Source organism: Thunnus maccoyii, chromosome 18 (assembly GCF_910596095.1).
Source record: "Thunnus maccoyii chromosome 18, fThuMac1.1, whole genome shotgun sequence".
Lineage (NCBI taxonomy): Eukaryota > Metazoa > Chordata > Actinopteri > Scombriformes > Scombridae > Thunnus > Thunnus maccoyii.
Genome location: NC_056550.1, coordinates 17,852,903 through 17,872,112, shown reverse-complemented (window position 1 = coordinate 17,872,112; position 19,210 = coordinate 17,852,903). Strand labels below are relative to the sequence as shown.

Here is a 19,210-nt window from a genome sequence, read left to right as displayed (position 1 = left end):
ATTAAGAATTGGACTACAGCTGGATAAGAGGCCAGCAGAGTTCCAGAGACTATGTCTGTAATGCCTCGGAGACCCACAGCGAAAAAGTCTTACTTAAAAATTCATATGCAAGGAAATTTCTTTTTCCTCTTCACAGTTGAATCGCTTTACAGCCTTAAGCAGCTTTCAGTTGCTTTTAAACAAAGACAGGTTGAATTACGTGAGGACTGTAGGAGGAGGTATGTTTTACATCTCCATCAAAAAGACTATTTCATCACAACGGGGGCAAAGTTAAGTAAATGGAATCCGGCTGGGCTGCAAATGCCTTGATGATGTTATCAATGTCTGACAAAAAACATGCATTATACAGGTGTCCTCTCCTCAGACGTGAAGATACACAGGTGAGCTACGTGCTTGCTGCAGCACACTTATCTGTGTGTTGATTTGAATCAATGCTCCCTGGAGTACACTGTGCTATTTTTGCACCTGTCCAATTTCACAAAAATCATAATCTTATCAAGGAAATCCCCAAAGCTAAGTATGAGGAAGAGGGAGAAAGTGGGTTTAGTTTTCTTTCACAGTCAAGCGTGTGGACAGTAATGGCTTTCACCTGTTAAGATAAGAGTTTGAATACCCCCCATTCTAAATGACCGTAGTGCTGGGCTACTGTTCCTTCTGTGTGCACAATCACAGAAGTGTAAATAGTGAGGCCCTTCTGCCTAGACCTTAATAATCTGAACATACAGAATCTGCCTCTGCTTGTCGACCCCCATTCACTTCCATTAGGGCAAAAGGGTTAGCGAGGAGGACGCCAGTCACAGTGTAAACGAGATGTCATGTTTGACAGGGTGTGTAAGCTCAGCTCACTGGAGCAGCCTAACTCCCGCTCAGCTCAGTCACACACACCTAAACATAAGACAATAACAAATAGTGAAGCCGACACAGATAGACAAGAACCTGTCACACAAGCACAGGCATATACGTTGCTCAGGAATGAAATGTGTCTCCTTAGTTACAGTATTATGAAACAAAACAGGCCTGAAAACCACCATCACATTCCTTCCCACATCGAAGCCCCACGCCCATCACCCTCACTCTCCCCGATCTACCGCCCCATCTGTTCTGCCAACTGCTCCATTACTCCTTCCCTTCATTACTGGACCACTTTTCCTGCTCGTCTGTCCCCCTTACCTCAGCATTATGTACACACCCATTACTGTCGCTTTCCCTCCTTCTCTCTCTCTCTCTCTCTCTCTCTTTAACCCTCTCTCTCTCTGATCTGGGCTGCCTTTTATTCTCCTTCCTCGGCCTGGAAGTGGATCGGAGAGAGAAAAAAAAGAAATGAAAGAAAATGCCTCAGACGCCCCAATCTGTATCTGGCTAAGCATCTCCATGGTAGCATGACCCCCTAAAACAGTCCATCATGCTCCACTGCACTCCAAAAGAACTGAGAGCAGGGAAGGGGCAAAGCGAGGAAGGGTGTGAAGGGGGGAGAGAGAGAGAGAGAGCTGTAGTAATGAAAGAAACTAGGAGAGCACTGGAGTGGAAGCTTCCAAACACAACAGGAGGTTAAATCACTTATCATTTCAGTGTTTATATTTTGTTTCAGCTCAGATTTCCTTACCTCCTCGCAGCATCTGGCATCCTGTTTGTAAAAAATTAATGGCTGTATGCTGACTGACTTACAAATGGCTGACATAAATATTGTGACATAGAGATTAAGTATGTGTGTGTGCCTGGCAAGCATGAAAGGGACTGCGGTAGATGGCTTTTTCAGTTTTTCTGATACAAGGTAGAAATAATAGAGGACATAAGAAATTAAAAACATTCAACATTCATTTTATTGGTTTGGTTTTTTTGAGTACAGTGGTTATTTCTGCCTTTTCTGGCATTCACAGACAAAATAAACAAACAACAATAACTGGGAACACAAAAAATATAGCTTTCTGATAATATCTGTGGCTCAGTCTAGTAGTTACAACAGATACAATAGTAACTTTCCGTACCTGATCAATACAAACGTAAATATAAACAATTACATAAACATGTAAAAACTGTCCAAAACTGGAACTAATACTTTTGAAATTCTGTGTGGTTTATAAAATGACATTGCTATTTACATTCAATTTGAATAATTATCATTTCAAGAAGAAAACAACAAAAACAAATATAGTGTATGAGTCTGACATTAACAAAAATAAACACTGATTATTCAAACTTGTGATAAAATATATAATATTGATTATAATTAGAAGGTTCCATTATGTACGTTCAAGTGCTATTAATAAAGACGCACAGGAGGGCTCTCCTGTCAGAGTGGCATAAATCAAGGTGCAGCTCAGAGACAAAAGTCAAAGGTTACAAAAATTCAGTCAAACCTCCACCTCTGAGACACAGTCAAAGTGGTTAGTACAGAAAAGCGGCAGTGAAGGGGAAAGATAGTTACCTGGTCAGATTTCTCCCCGACACTGCCTTGGTTACTCAAAAAAATAAAGAAAGACAACATTGTTTTACAGCACAAATACTGTTTTTTTTCTTTGCTTATGTACAGATGATTGTTAAATCGTAGTGATCGTAGGCAGGGTAGTCTGATTAGAGCAGCGGCACATCAAGCCACTGAAGGTAAAGATGGTTAGAAGTTAAAGCCAGTGCTTGTTCCTTATCACTACCAGGTCTGTCACTCGGTACAGAGCTGTGTTTATGTCTGAGGTCTGATGGCATCAGTTCACAGCTGCTGTGTGATGTTTCCAAGCTGAGCAGGAGATCAAAAAAAAAAAAAAAAGAGGAGGCTGGCATTTTCTCCTCCCTCACAAAAGGACCAAAGAGTGACCAGTTGTGCTTTGAAAGCTAACTGAATGCACTGACCAAAGGCCTCCATCACAGAAGAAACAACTGGCAACTATCAACATTAGCAGCTTCTAAAAGTCCTCTTGAAAAATAGACATTTTTATTTTTTTTCATATATAAAAAAATATCTGTAATATACTATGCAGTTCTTTTCACTGGACGGGTTTGACTTGCAGTCAAATGTGCTTCTTGTATTTCACATATGTGAGAGTGTGAAGTTGTTAGATTACTGTGTGAATCTATGTTTGTGTATCAGTATGCTCAAAAGAGCAAGCATGTGTTAGATTGTACTCCATCAACTTTTAATCATATCCTTCTTTTATATGATTCCCTTTCTCTTTCTCTCTTCTCTCTGCTCCTCACCTGTGCTATCTGACATTCGCCCTGTCTTTCTGCAGTCCATGTTCACTTGTCTTCTGATTGCATGTGCCTGCTAACAGACAGTTTGTTGGCTGGACAGTGGACTCTCCAGGGACATGTTAGTGGGAGACAGGTCTGGACGGGCACATGGCTTAAACATTGAGGAGATGTAGAAGGCCTGCAGGCACAGATGCAAAACCAATGTCAGGAAATATACACAGATCACGCACGCTGCCAATCATTTACTGTTTATACACACCACAAGAGATCCGGGTAAGGAAAGTGGTGAGAGAGTCTATTGTTTAAGCTAATTCAGTCAACAGAGAGGAGAGAGAAACAAATCCTGTAAAGACAGAGATAACTGTCATTAAAGAACTATTTAGACAAGTTTAGTCATTTTCAACATACCACCCAGTATGCAGTGAGCCCTCCTTGGATGAAGCCTGTGAGGACATCAGTTGGGTGGTGACGGTAGTCAGAGATGCGGCTCAGGCCGGTGTAGATGGCGATCATCACTAATAGGAACTGTATGAGTGGGCGTAACAGTCGAGCTCCTCGCCACGACAACCGTGCCTGCAGGTAGAACTGTGAAAAAGAAGCTAGTTTTAATATCATATTTTTACTCACTTTATAACCTATGCAGAGGGGTGAATATATACATATGGCTGCTTGTGTGTTAACGTGTGTGCCAAAAACATAAACCGATAATTATTACCTATAATACAAATTCTATGAACACAGGCAGAGCCCATTATGCAAAACATAGGCATACACTCTGCTACCCAGAGGGGAAAGAGAAGCTTGGCATGAGTCCATTAACACCATCTAAACCCCATTTCCTCCCTTTGTTCATCCTCGTCTCCTGGTTCAGCGCTACATTACAATATTGATGTTTGAGTCTGTAAAAAATGGGTCACAGGGCGAGTGTGATGCAGATGCAGGGCTAGCTTTATGAGGTGGTTGGACGTCCGTCTGGGCCCATCAACCACTGGGGAGCATGTGGCCTACATTCCTGTGGTGAGGCCGACCTCTCACCGGGTCCCTCTCTCCCTCTCCCTATCCCAGCTGAGAGCAGGTGTCACTCTTCCCGCCTTAAACACTAGCAGCTGGCTATGGTTCGGGTGGCATGTAGCTACAGGTTTGACACATTCTCTCCAGGTTGTCTACAGTCTGCTGAAAAAACTAGCAAGCAGCGAACTTGCATGCAAGGCTGTGTTTGTGCCTGTAGTCTGTGTTTGGAGAAACAAAGGAGTGAGGAGAGAAATCAGGGATAACATACACTGAAGTCCTTGTTTTTCTCAGACCACTTCTTCTCGTTAGTACTTTTTTCCCCCTACTCATCCTTGTCTTTCTGGTCAGAGAGGAGCTGCTTTTCATTTGGACTTCTATAGTGCAAAAGTGCAAATAGGAGAGGCAGTGATTTTCTTTTCTCCTCTCTCTTATTTCTCACATTTCATTCATTTTAGCTGTACACAATAAATGAGTCACATAAAACTATAATTTAAGGGTTAACGAGGAGGAATACGCGTGGAATGTGCACATTTTAAGGATAATAATGTGCTTTTGTCTCGCTCTAACTGTTGTTTCTCTCTCACAATGCGCCCATGACTACTGGGCAGTGCAGTGTGAGAGAAAGATGAAGAGATGGGGGAGTGCTGGGGGGGTTGAGAGGGGTGTCTCTTGCTGAAAGAAGCCTGTCGATCTCTCAGCAGGCATATTCAGCCCTCTACCCCCTCCCCTAAATGAGACCCACAACAAGGCCTCCTCTGTCCGTGTTGTCTCTTCATCTATTCATGTTCCCCTGTGGAAAACATTCCCCCTCCTTCTCTTACTCCCCCCCCCCCCACCACCCCTCTACCTCCCCCTCCCCTCCTCCTCCTCTCTCTCTGTCTCACCAACCCTTTCAATTTGAAGCAGGATGCCTTTGGAGAATTTGCTGCTCTCAAAGCTCTCCTCCCTCACGATCACAATGTGTGAATATATTTACCAGCACATGTCTTGGTGTGTGTTTGGCATGTTTAATTAGCTTATCTAGTTAATAGTTGCACATGGTGTTCTTGGCCTCTAGGGAGGAAGGATCATGTTGTTTTTAATAACTAAAACTAAAGTGAGAGCTGCAATATTCCCCCAACATTGCTGCACAGTACAAAATACTGTAATTACACAACATAAGCTCAGGTGAATGTGAGGGTCACATTCCAGATGTGATGGTGTGTTTCTGTGTGTGTGTGTGTGTGTGTGTGTGTGTGTGTGTGTGTGTGTGTGTGTGTGTGTGTGTGTGTGTGTGTGTTGATAAAGCAGAGGTGACTTACTGCCAAATAGAGCATGGTGTACATGGCAAAGGAAGCATGGCCAGAGAAAAAGGACTTCCTGAAAGATATCAATAAAAGATGCCGAAGGTTAGATATTAACTGTAGAGTAAAGTTAGTGTATACCCGCCCTTAGTAAACAAGGCAAATCATGTCTTAACACAAACTTGCATGCACACACACTACATACCTCGCCTCCTCCACCATCTTCTGGTTGTGCTGCCTGCAGGTGACCTGGGACACATAGCTGCCCGGAGTGCAGTTGATGGACGCATAGGTGATGTTACAGACAGACAGGAAGTTGGGTCGCAGGCGCCCCACGCTTAGCTTTGCCATATTAGTGAGAGATTGACCTACGCAGCAACCAAACAGGAAGCTTCCCAGCTCCTTGTACAGACATGACACATAGCGGTTGCGAACAAATGCCCGTGAGTGTACACCTCGGAAACGCACCCGGTAACATTCACCCAGTGCAATCTAAGAAGGAAATAAGACAAGAGAAACTGGTTAAGTCGTTCAAAACAGCTGCACAAATACAGGGACGGTGACAGTATGTGTGTGTTATTCTTAAAACAAACACATGCTCTATTACATCATATTAAAGTGATGACAACTTCAACGCCCTGGGCCAATTCTTAACAGGTATCATTGTCTTACTGTAAGGCCAGTGATGGCTATGCCACCAGCAATGAGCAGGCTGTCTGGGATGGCCTCTCTCTCCACGTAGGGATAGGTAATACTGGAGTCTCCACAGAAGAATCCTCGCCTGTACGGCGTCACTGCCTTCAACTCACACGCAAAGAATGGGATGGAAGCTGATGAGATGGGGCAAAGAAAGGGAGGGGAGGCAGACAAAAAACAAAAGATGGCTTGATGAATGTCTGTGAGCATGTGGTCTCTGCAACAAGGATCACAGACAGAGAGAGAGAGAGACGGAGAGAGCAACATACAGAGATAATTGTTACAGTCGGCTCATATAAAGATTGCCTTCTCCTGTCACACAGGAGAATGGCATAGGATGCAACATGAAGAGGGGGGCCGCTTTAAAGAGTCTCAGTTATTTGGTGACATGAATTCCAGATTCCCGGGGGATCAAGCATTCCACTCATAGCTGCTTCCACTGGAGGAGTGGGGAGAAGGAGAGATGGGAGACAAGGAGATAGAGAGAGACAGACAGACAGACAGGCATGATAGACAGACAGGGAGATGGGAATGATAGTGAAGAATTAAGATGAGGAAGGAGGGAGAGGATATTAAACAGCATGTTACACAGAGAGTTTTTATGTGCCAAAAGAAGACAATAAACCCACTGTAAGAAGAACAAGGTATTGTTTAACAATGACTGCTTGTTCCGGTGAATAGCAGGGACTTTTATTGAATCCATCTAATCTTACATTAACAATTGTTAATATTATGTGTTGACTACGTTTCCTGGCTGGTCACTAATCGCAAGATTACTGTATCAGGTGAAAAGGGGGTCATGGTCTAGCCCACTTAAGCAAACAAACTTCACAGTCTGACGGTCAAAGTTTATTGGTGAAAAGTTGCACAACATTTTAACGATACCAAAAAGGGAGATGGAGGGTTTTTATCCCCCAAAACGAAGGCTGAGCTGCACAGTTTTATTCTATGTTGTACTTCAAACTAATGGCCGATTGCCCGGTAAAAGCCTGCCTGGCCTGCTTCAGTTCTCTGTCCCTTATCCCATGTCCTCTTGTCACCCCATGGAATGCAGCAAGAACATGGGACTAATCATTAACCTCTGTGCCTCTCTCTGTCATCCCAGGCTTGCTGGTTAGCTGGCACGCACCCAGGCCAAAACACTGTTCCTGCCAGGGAATCTCTTGGACTACGTGACTGAGTAGTACACAGGATACACTCTCAAAATCCGGCCAAATACACATTTAAAACCACAAACAATGACACGCAAACAAGTCTTTAAGCATGCTAAATCAATTTATAAGTGACTAAGGGTGGGACGTGAATACCTGGCCAAAAGTATGCAACTATGACCTCTATGAGATTTTTCCACATTAGCATTGTTTCACTTTTAGCCATTATTCAGTGTGTTAGCTATCACAGACATCCAGTCTACTTCTAACACACAAATACTGCTCATTCAGCATCACTGAACTGATAAACCAGGGTAATAATCTATAGGTTTAAGGCTATCAGCACAGAAAACACATGACGAGATAACTCGTGTCTGACTATAGCTGAGATATAGCCAGGCGTGGTCAACCAAACTGGATTAGAAGTGTGTGTTAAAATTGTGTGTTGGTGACCTCTGTAGTCAAAGTCATGCTGCCCTAACAGAAAGACAAAATACAGATAAAAGTCGGCCCGCTTCCATATATTCCAAGAGAGGCCAGAGTGAGGAAGTGGAGGGGGAAAGAGACAAGGGAAACACGTTGCAGGCAGATAGCAGAGGGTGTGACGTCAACAAAGAGAGAGTGAGAGATAGGAAACACCTCTCATCTGACCCTGATCTCTCACTCAGGTCATTCAGTCGCCACGTATACAGGTCCTCGTCTCACGTGCAACCAACGCAAATAATGCTAATTTCAGCCTGCGTGTACACACTGTCACGCACTGATGTACCAAACACATTCAGGTGCTATCTACCATGCAAGAATTTATGATAAGAGACCCATTCGTTTGGAGTTCTCGTGGTTAGGATTACTGCTTTTACAACAATTGGCAGTTGAATCTACTCAAACTATTGAGTTATTACTATGTGTTACCAGTTTATTAGATACACCTGTATCATCTAATGTAATCCAATGAAATAGCTCTGATATTAATTGTGTAGTTAAATCTTTTACTGAATCTTATATTGTATGATTTCCTGGACACTATGTTGCAGCCATAGTTAGTGGTGTGGGTGTTGAGTTGGCCTGCATTACATTCAAACATTGTCTTAATGTCTATAAGGACAGAAATACCACAGAAAACTGATGACTTAAAATCAATCTGATTTGTTTGCATCAGTTTATACAGTCAGATAATTGTACTTGGTCCAAAATCTGTCCTTCATTCACTCATTCACAACTCCCTATATTAGACTCAATACTTCAATAGTTCACTCGTTCAGATTCAGAACTTCGTCACACATTTTTTTTCTTGTTATTTTAAAAAGAAATATCCTGTATAAGGGTTTCCTGCATGGTTCCTTCCTGCTACCTGCATAAAATGAACACTCATCTCTTAATCTGCCAATCATAATCCCCTTATCTGTGTGTATTATACCTTGGTGGAGACCTGGAAAGTATCCTGATGAGATATGGTCTGGTTCATCTCTGGTTCAAATTCAGTGGGTGTGATTTTTTTTCACTGGCTTGTAATGCAATACGCTGCATTTTGAATACATTTTAACTGAAAGAAAAAAAAACATCCGACATCCAGCGGGCTCAGCCTGCTGACTTGACATAACTCCTGGTGTGCATGTGTGAGAGAGAGAGTTTGTGTGTAGTATGCATTGTAATCAAAGCATCATAGTAATTTTAAGATTCAAAGTTATACTTCATGGTAACATATTGACCAATGATTGGAGGATGATGTTTAAATTTACTGGCTGTAAAATCACTGGAGGTTCTCATTATACGACAAGGAAAACATGTATAGCGTCCTCAACTGTTGCAACATAAACTACAGCATTTAACATTTACTCTACCATAAGATAAGCTGATTTTTATGTAAATCAGGTCAGTTTTGTGGCATATCCTGTAAAGATCTTTTTGCTTTTCATCCCATCTATTACCAACCCCCTCATCTGTTCTCATCAGATTTCACAATATGGTCAGTGCTCTCTCAATAATCAATATTGTGCTACACTGACAGGGATGTAATGGACAGATTCTCCATTAAGGCACAAACACTCAGGATAACAGTAGGAACATTGACTTCTTAAGGGATCATTTTAATACATATGGAGGTCTAATGGGAACCATGAAGTACTGAGCCAGATAGCGGCTTATTTTATGAGCTCAGGTCTGCCAACACTGATGGTTTGTGTTGTTTTCCCTTTTTTGCATGAAGTCCATGAACAGACTCGGCACTAATGGCCATGAACCAAAGGTCATTCCTCTGTGGCGAAGCTGCAAAGCTTCTAAATTAAATAGATAAAACAAATCCACCAAATCGACCTCAACCTGAGTTCTGTCAAAGTCTCAATGCTGACCAACAAATAAAAAGCAAAGTGACAGTGCTAGAAACCACATGTGAGGTTATTCAGCATCTGCGCAGTGCTATACAAACTACAAGCTGCTGTGTCACAGTCAACCTCTATGCTTTACAACTACATTAAAACAGTTTTCACAACAAGACACAAAAACACTCCGGAGACCCTCACATCATCTGTCAGGCAGCTGTGAGTAAACCTCCGCACCTGGCCAAGACATGTTCAAAAGAGAGCCATGCCAGGAAGGCCTGTGAGGGGACCCAAAAGGAGGCGGAGGAGTGGGTCGGCTTACACAGCGAGAGCAAAATGTGCTGCTCGCTGGGCCTGACACTCAAAGCAGGAATGCTTTCAAACAGTCAAAAGGGACAGAAAGAAAGAGAGAGGGAGGGAGGAAGGAAGGAGAAGAGGAGAAAGAGGAGGAATGAGAGTAGAGGGGATATGTGCCTCACTCTGAGAAACAGTTCTGGTTCTAATTTACACATCTATGACCACAGCCCAGAATGAGCTCACTGTGAGAGGAGAACAACAACAACCAAAAGCAAGAAATAAAAAAAACAACGATGGGGAAAGTGATTAAAGGCACAGTGCAAAGAAAAGAGGGCAGATGGTAGTGGTAGCAGTTAAGGTCATATTGCTAAACATCTATTGATTAATACAGCGTCAAACTACAAACTAGGCTAAAATGCATAGCCATGAGGCTAGGAAATTGACAAATGGGGGTAAGGGCAGTAATACTGGGGTGAGAGAAAACTGGAGAGATGAAGCCAAGAGAGATGCGGCAAGGGTTTCTCCATGGAGAACAGCAGACGGAGGCGATTAGCGGTGGTTCTGGAATGCGAGGGTCAGAGATCTGGGCTCTGTTGGGACCCGCTCTGTAAACACGACCCCGCCTCAACCAGCAGAATACCCCCACCACACATACAGACTCAACACATTCACATACACATAAGAACCACACTTGGATGCAAACAAACCAAATCAACAGCCGCATAGACTAACAGACAACCAAACAAACCACAAAAACCCCACCAGTGCCTGAAAAAAACACTAAACCAACCTATAATAACCAAATAAACCATGCTAGACCCAGCAAACCACATAAAATCAAACAACCCTAAAGACATGCACTGAGGCAAACATGCACTATCACAGACCCAAATGAATTCCTAGGAATGCTACTGCTATGGGACCAACAGGCCGAGCATCCTCATAGATTAGCATGACACTCAGCCTAAAGCTATGTCAGAGCCACAGCAATGGCCATCTGTTTCATCAGACCCAATAATATTCGACTGTACAGGCTTTGCTCTACATTTGCCCTTTGATAGAGCTGGAGGACAGACAATTAGTGACCTGTCAACACAGGTCCATCTGGCCTGCAGTTTAGGACTGGCCTGAGCGTGGGCTGTAGCCCAGCTTGCTGCAGCACCCTTCAGGGGTGGTCCACCCTCACTGGGCCCCTCACCAGCTTAAGTGTGCCAATGTTTCCCAACTAAATCTTAAGCTGCTTTTTTTTTACCATCAAGTCAACCTTGCAAAAAAAATAATAAGCTGGTGAACTGACTTGTGAAGTGTCATAATTTGGATCTTTGCAAGCGTGATAATCCCTGGTAATGACATTACAAGAAGCAGTGTAATGGCCTGTCTAACATGCTCATAAACAGCAGTTATGCAGTTGGGCTGGGTGGGATTGTACAATTATTTGTGCAACAACGACTTTAACTGCACAAAGCTGTCTCCGTGCGGTAAGCTAGCCTTGATCTGTTCTTTCATCTAATCGCTATTCAGTTCGAGTCAGGTACTTTAGGGGCAAAGCCAAGTCTTTTATGTTTCACCTGATATAAAAAAAGTCTTTGTTTAAAGAGGCAGTCAGGGAAAAGACTGTACGCACCACAACACTGGCTCAAGCACACAAAAGAGCACAGAGACATACACACAGACTGTTGTACTGCACGGCAGGTAACACTGTAACAGGAGATGAGGTCATTCGCACCAAAGCTGTGATTATGATTGGTAAATCACAAACTGTCACAAACTCAATTAAAGGGCGGCATGTTCTGTATGTGAGTGTCCTAGAGGGTGGTTTCTCCTGTTCTTCCTGGGTGGGCCATGCCAGGTAGTGGAGAGGTGGGACAAGGGTGAGTGGCAACCCCCTGCACTGACAGATGCCTGTTCTTTTTCTTATAATTGGCTGGATTGTTCCTAGAGACTGATCTGTTTTGTCTGCCCTGATGGTAGCACAAAGAGACTAATCAGTAAAGAACAAAGAGGGGCTGGGGAGCCACAACACTCCTGGATCTGTGCTAACCATCTGCTATCATCAGCATTTGCTGCAGCTGGACTCCATGCAATATCTTTAAGTAGATACCCACTGCATCATTTCTCTTTCCACAAGCTCATCATTACCCCCTCCTACCCCACTACAAAAAATATGCTATTTTTTAAGGCATATGGTGCATGTATCTCATATACAGTGGCTTCCAAAAAGGCCTAGTGAGAAATAGCTGAAAGCACCTTGTTCGCAAAAATGCTAATATTTAAGTGCCTGTAAACACAAATACAATGTTTTTTGAGAGCAAGGTAGTTCCAACTCTCTTTATGTTGCTTCACCTTTCACCAGCACACCAGGAGAGCTCTTGCTTACCCTTACCACTGTTACTGTTACCGCTGGCCAGTGCAGACATGCTTCCCACAGCTGCTTCTGTTCTCTCCACACTTCACTGACCTGCTTCCTGGAGCCCGGCTCTGGAGTTCAGGGCATGAGTGGTGAGGCCTGAAGTGGGCTGTCTGTCTTTCTGTCTGATTCAGCAGGAACATAAAGGACCTGCCACTGTGGTAAGTACCTTGGAAACTTTAAAGGAGCCCTGTGGTGGGTTTCGCGGTGTGAAGGTAAGGGTGTGTACGGTGAGGTGAGGTCTGAAAGTCTGCAATGTGAGATCGAAACAAGGCTGTGGTTGAGACTGCAGGGGAGGTATTTGGCATAGAGCGGCTTGATTGTGGGAGCATGTATGGAAAGATTTGAGGGCTGCAGGGCTGTTTAGTCAGTGTGTTTTGGTTTGCAGGGGAACGTGCAGTTGGAACAACTACAGAGTGGAGCTTGGGAGGGTGAAGGAAGGAAAGGCTCCAGCAGGTGAGATGTGACACAATGATAAAACGGTCCCAATGATGGGTAACCAAACCATGGCGCCATAGGGGGGCTGTCTAAGTCTCCATATGTGGGTACAGACAGAAGAGGACGAGTCATTAGTTCTGACAGACGCAAAGGCGGAGCTAGAGGCTGTATTCTGATTCAGGTAGATACTTTGATGGTAAGCCTCCCAAACCCATTCTAGCTAATGAGCACTGGGGATTAGAGCGCTGCACACATCTTTATTCACTCATTACGGTTAATACCTATGGACCACCCTGGCACTTATGGAACCTTCATCGAGGAGAAGATTGCAGCTGCCTCATTAAAAGTACATTTGAAGCTATTTGCTGTCTGAACCTTTCCGATCCTTCTCTGAGTACTACTTCCTCAGGAGGACATAAACAGACAGCTGAGAAGAAGATCCCTCAGGCGCCCCTGGGTCTGACCTCTGACCCCTACTGTAGATCCTCAACCCCTTCTTCAGACACCTCTCTTTCCACGGCCCACTATACTCCCCCACTCCTGCCGCCCCCAGGGACTCTTCCCTCATTCAGGCTATCACTTGCCCCTCAGCCCACAGGAAACTGAGACATTTCTAAGGCCTGAGCTGGCTCTGGTGTGTTAATGGTTGAGGGAAGACGTATTGACAGTAAAGTAAAGCAAATGCGTCTATGGTGCCTGTTTGAGGGAGGGTGCAGCTAATGGATTCCTGAACCTCTGCAGTGCTGTCAAATGGGAAGTAGATGCATTAATACACTAACGAGGGAGAGTCAGCAAAATCACTTCTTCCACTAGCTAATGATTTGTCTGAGCCACTTTTAATGGCTCTCCATCTGTCAGCTATAGAGTGACGCCAATGTGTTCCATAACTTCAGAGTGTGTTTGATCAGGGCCTAAGACGTGCAAGCAAAACAGGACCGGCTAATTTGTCAACAAACAACATGCACATGGCAGCTGTAGTAGGGTGTCTGCGCTAGCAGCCACAATGACGCATACACACACAAACACTCACACCCACACTTTTACGTAGAAGCATGCACACACGCACACATACATACAAATAGCAGACAATTTAATATTCCTGGCCCTACATACACTGACATGCTGTGACGTGTTGGCTTCTTGTTGTCTCACTCACTAGGCAGCTTTCTCTGCCAAAACAGGAATCCTCTAGCATAAACCCGTCACCCGCCCAAAAAAATCACATGCAGACATAGAACACACACACTCACACACCTCACTACATTGCTGGGACATCTTCCCAAAATAGAGTTTGTCTGCACTAAAGAGGAGAAAAGGAGAAGGGGGAAAGGCAGTAATAAACTAGAAAGAGGGTGCTGTGATCACTCAGGAAGATACTAGGGCTCTTGTCCTGGCATGCTGCTTCACGTCTAGAACAAAAACTCACTCTTATACACAACAGTGATCAACTGATTTCAGCTTTCTCTTTGTAGTATCCAAAAACTAGTTTTGTTTTAAGATTTATTATTTAATGAACTCACTTTATTGTGTTAAATTGATATCCCTATACAATTTACATTATTTAGATTCAAGCTAACATCAGGTATGTGTGAAAATGAAGCTATTTCACAACTAACATCTAGAAGAAGGTCAAGCCTAGTGGCAATGATAATGGTCCTCTAGGCTGTATAAGCTAATAGTGGGTTTTCAAGAGCCACTTTCAGTCATTTCCCAATTACTCTTAAGAGAGTCAATAACTGGCTTTTATTGGGGTGATGACAGAGTGAGGACCACCTGTGCAGGAGGGGAGCAGCAGTGCAGGCTGGGAGGCCTGTCCCTGCATGCTCAGAAGATATGACAAACACCCGACACCTCCTGACCCCTGGCTGGCTGGACACTAGATCTTAGATGCAGCCACAGGGCGAAGTTTCTGTCAGCTCTCTCCCAGTCAAACTCCTACGGCCCCACCAGGAATGCATGCACAAACTTTATCACACAAGCAAACACTTGAACAGATTCAGGCATTTGCATTCTATTGTTTACAAGGAACTTACTGACACTGAGCTGAACCAGAACAATCCATCTCTGTGAAGAATCTATCATGTGCATGTCAGAACAGCCCCACAAACAACACTGCCTTATTACCGAAGTACAACGATTTTAGACAAGCCTGGTGCTGAAAAGAGTCTGATCAGGTAATGTGAGTCCTCACTTAATGTCATCAGTATAACAGTATTCCACAGATTGAAGCCCCTGCATAATGCCATAACATACACTATATGTCTATATGTCAGAATTTTAAATGTGAGGTAAATACTAAGACACGTGTAGAGGCCGTGAAAACCAAGGAACACTGTGGAATCCCTCTTGAGCTGATAACATAATGAGGATGGGATGCTTCAGGGTAAAATTCCACAGTTACAGTAGTCAATGAGCCCCTTCACAGGATGAATTACGCTGGCGGGTCAACCGTCTGAGGGAGTATGACGATGGCATTTTTAAGGGAAAATTGTGTTAGTCAAGATAAGAGGGTTCTGCAAGATAAAGGACCCAATTCATCTCTAATTAGTCAGGGTATTCATGACTGACTGCCCACAGATGAGTCAAGGTTAGGCTGATAACTGACTGGCGATTAACAGGACAGAGGCAGACGTTAATAAGCTCTACCGGTGGCAAGTATGGGTATAACAATATGTTATATTGTGCTCTGTCATCCAATAAAAAGCAATCCACAACATGTATTGTTTAATAGGCAGTGGTGAGTTGTTGATCTGAGATGATTGCATGATTGCAGATGTCAGCACATCTGGTTGTGTTTGATAACACTGTAAATCACTTTTTCCTGCGGAGAAACTGGACTAAATGAGTCAGGAAAAACTCCATTGCTTCATCACAAACTCTAAAACCATAGCTTGTACTTTCATAATGTTGAAGGTTGTAATGAATTGAATAAACAGTGAAAGGTTCTTAGACATTTTTTCCGTTACTGGTATCAGAAACACGTCACTGTATCAAATCAAACATGAGTTTTGCAAATTGCTCCATCCCCAGCACCTTGTATTTCACATCGACCTCAGTCATGAGAATGACTATACTATACTACTATCACTATATCCTATCAGTTGTGTCCAGCTTGAGGCTAGGTGACTCAGTCTAAGTCTTGTAATCAAGTCAGAGGGGTCAGGGAACCTAGTTTTGATAAAGAGCAAGTGGTGTGCTCAGTGTATGAGACCATTTCCTTCATCGTGCTGACAATGCTGGGCCACTAGCCACTTTATAAACATAGAACAAAGCTGCTGACAAGTGTGCGGAGTAAACAGCTAATAGCATACCTGCAGGGGTGAAGAATAACACAGCAATGACAATGTCATTTTGTCTGCGGGGCTTCTTCCTATGCTTTAACCGCCAACCGACCTGTCGATCTGCCTAGACGGGTTCCGCCTCTCTCGTGTTTGCAGCCGGTCCAGATAACCACTCAATCACACAACACTGATGTTCCCTTCCCTATGGCAATCATGCGAGATGACGACACGAAACTTGAAATTGAACATGAAATTACATTTTGTGTCACTCAACTGCAAATATATCAGCTTGGTACAGCAGGTCCCAAAGTGGAACTGGGTACCTCCAGCAGACTCACAAGACTGACCAGAGGTGGAAAGTATGTATTTACTCTAGTCCAAGTACAGTTCTAAAGTATTGGTTCTTTGCTGGAGTATTCCCATTTAAGAGAGAAACATTTTCATTTCCTACATTTCTTTGACAGCTGTAGAAACTTAATTCTTGGCAGATTAACACAACAAATGCCAATGTAGAATAATCTAAAATCTAATCTCCAACAATGCTGTAGTTTAAACTACCCAAAAGTATACGTATAAGTTCTTCCAAGCACCTTGTGGACAAAACTACATCATGAAAATACTTCATAAATGTTGATGCATAAATAAAATCTAACCCTCGAACAGGAAGTCGTCAGAGCACTGTACCTAAATACTTTGGGCACTTAAGAATATGGTACTGCCAATAATTCTTCATTTTTATTTTAAAAGTCTGTTTTTATTTAAGATTTTAACATTGTGTATTTTTGTCTTGCTACATTTAAGGATTTTGACACAATACTTGCCAACAAAAAAATTCAGTTTTGCTAATAATTCATGAACTTTTGAGGCTTAAAGAAAGAATCAGTTCATCCAACTGTGATTATCCAACCTGGGATAACCACAGTTATGCAGTTTTATATAGCACCAAAACACTATTTGATCGAAACTTATCACATGGAGGTGTCTGATCAAATATTGTGAATAGCGATGACATGTTATTATCTATACGTTGTTTGACTTGTACAGATACAAAACAATTGCTTGCTTTTCTTCGTTGTAAGTGAAAAACGTTTGGGTTTTAGGTTTGGGATACAAAGTAATCTTTAGTTTCAACATTTTAACATAAACACTAGAATGTAAAAACATAATAATAACTGATGAGATTAATAACAAAAACAATTATTATTTGTCACAATTAGCTTATTAAATCCCCTATCAAACAGAATCAATCAGCAATTTCTATCTATTTATCCAGAAACTTTTTACCCCCTTTATTATGGTTGTTAGTGGCCAGAAGGTTGTTGTCCATGTGTTTCTAATTCTGCTTATGAAATCTGCTGGTACATTGTATTGCACTATAACCATGCACAGTCCTCCAGCTGAGCACAGTGACACTCAGTAATCCTGCAGTGACAGAGGCTGACTATGAACAGAGCTCATTTTTCGGCACGACAACACAAGCACGGGAATGTTTTTATCCCAATTCCCACGTCCTTCTCCCGAGAACTTTTTTGTGGGGGGTTGAGGGGGGGGTTACCATAGGAACAGATGAATTCCCGGGACAACTCCAGCTGCTCCTGCCAGCTGAGCCCCCCCCCCCCTCCACCACCACCAAACCTCCCACCTTCCCCTCCCTCCTGCCCCCACGTGCACAGAGGGGACTGAGCTTAAGTTTTCTTTTGAACAGTTTCCATTTGACTTCTGGAAAAATGCTTTGCAGCTTCGTTAACTTTTACAAATCCCCATCCAATGTGTTTTCCCCTCTCTCTCTCTCTCTCTCTCTCTCTCCTTCTCTCTCTCTCTCCCCCGAAAGCTGCTGTTGACAAGCGTGCAAAGACAAAATCTGATAGAGGTAGTGGGACCTTTAAAAAAATATAATTACAATTTAAAAGTTATGAAAAACAGGCCTTCAGTGCATTTAAATAGGAATTACAGGACATTTGAGTGTAACTGAACTCTCTCTCGCATTATAACATTGGGAAAAGTATTTGCATAAAACCATTCATTTAAAATCTACACTTATTCTTACCGACACAAAGACATATTACATCCAAACCGACGAGCATCCTCCTCTTGGTGCAAACCGAGCTCTCCTCCTCAGGCTGGGTGAGGAAATGCTTCCCGGCGCCGTTCTCCTTCCCTTCCCCGGCTCCTCCACTGTCAGCTAACCGCAGCTGGAGCTCCGCGTCCCGGGGCAGCGTGCTGCTGTGGCTACCGCTGGAATTGAACTTTTGCATGGCTTCAGTTTAATAAGTTACTGGCAACTTGCTTTTTTAAAAAAAAAAAAAAAAAATAGGTGCAATAAGTATTTTTCTTCGCAGCTGTAAGTGAATGATGAAAATGCCCAAAGTATTCAGTCCGTTCGTCGTCGGTGCAACAAATCCATGTCAACCAAAGTTTGACAGCAGACCCTGGTCAGCCGACCCGAGTTAACGCCACACGTTGTCATCAAAAAGAGAGAGTGCGGAGGAAAAAAGGGTGGAAGCTATCTGGAGGGAAAAATGAAGAAAACATAAACATCCGAGTAAACTTCACTCACTTAATCCTTAAACTTCTCAGCGGGAGCGTGTTGTAATCTCTGAACAGAGCAGCTTTCACATCTGTGTAAAACACACATGAATGGAAAACACAACTTTTGGTTGAAGCTTTCGAAGTAAAGTCGGCCTTGAGGAATGTTCCACTTTTCACAGCTGCTCAGGTAGCTGAGAGACATTTACTTTGGTTGAAAAGTCGTCTTATTTCCGGTGTTTTCTGTGTAAATTGACGCAGCTCTGACTATTAAAAAAAAAAAAAAACCTCCGCGGTTAAAAAAGCAACCAAATCAATGTCAAACGATAAGACTGGAGTTCACAACATGTTGGATCCACCTGACCTACCAGCTGGATAATGACTGGTCCTCTCCACTCACATGTCTCCTGTGCCATTAAGTGTCCTGCCCAGTCCCGTATACAGATCCTGCTCTTCTCTGCACTACAATAATCACTTTTACTTATCTTTTTCTGAAAGGAAATCTGTTTTCGTTTCATTTAATTATTCCTGAGGCCTACAGATAGATAGATAGATAGATAGATAGATAGATAGATAGATAGATAGATAGATAGATAGATAGATAGATAGATAGATA

General features: G+C 43.0%; 1 protein-coding gene across 1 annotated transcript; it reads right to left on the bottom strand.

Moving 5' to 3' along the window:
- Positions 1–1,802: 1,802 nt before the first annotated feature.
- ppap2d (phosphatidic acid phosphatase type 2D) lies at positions 1,803–18,847 on the bottom strand. The gene is made up of 6 exons (XM_042391554.1): positions 18,116–18,847; positions 6,153–6,310; positions 5,686–5,972; positions 5,499–5,556; positions 3,595–3,771; positions 1,803–3,364 (listed from the first exon to the last, which is right to left on the bottom strand). Exons 1-6 carry the CDS (start codon positions 18,321–18,323, stop codon positions 3,260–3,262), a joined length of 993 nt encoding a protein of 330 aa, XP_042247488.1. The 5' UTR covers positions 18,324–18,847; the 3' UTR covers positions 1,803–3,259.
- Positions 18,848–19,210: the final 363 nt, after the last annotated feature.

Coding starts and splice junctions, on each gene's coding strand:
- ppap2d (XM_042391554.1), bottom strand. CDS start 18,323: ATGCAAAAGTTCAATTCCAGCGGTAGCCACAGCAGCACGCTGCCCCGG. Junction 5,973..6,152: donor TAGCCATCACTGGCCTTACA/GTAAGACAATGA, acceptor TTTCCTTCTTAG/ATTGCACTGGGTGAATGTTA. Junction 5,557..5,685: donor AAGATGGTGGAGGAGGCGAG/GTATGTAGTGTG, acceptor GATATCTTTCAG/GAAGTCCTTTTTCTCTGGCC.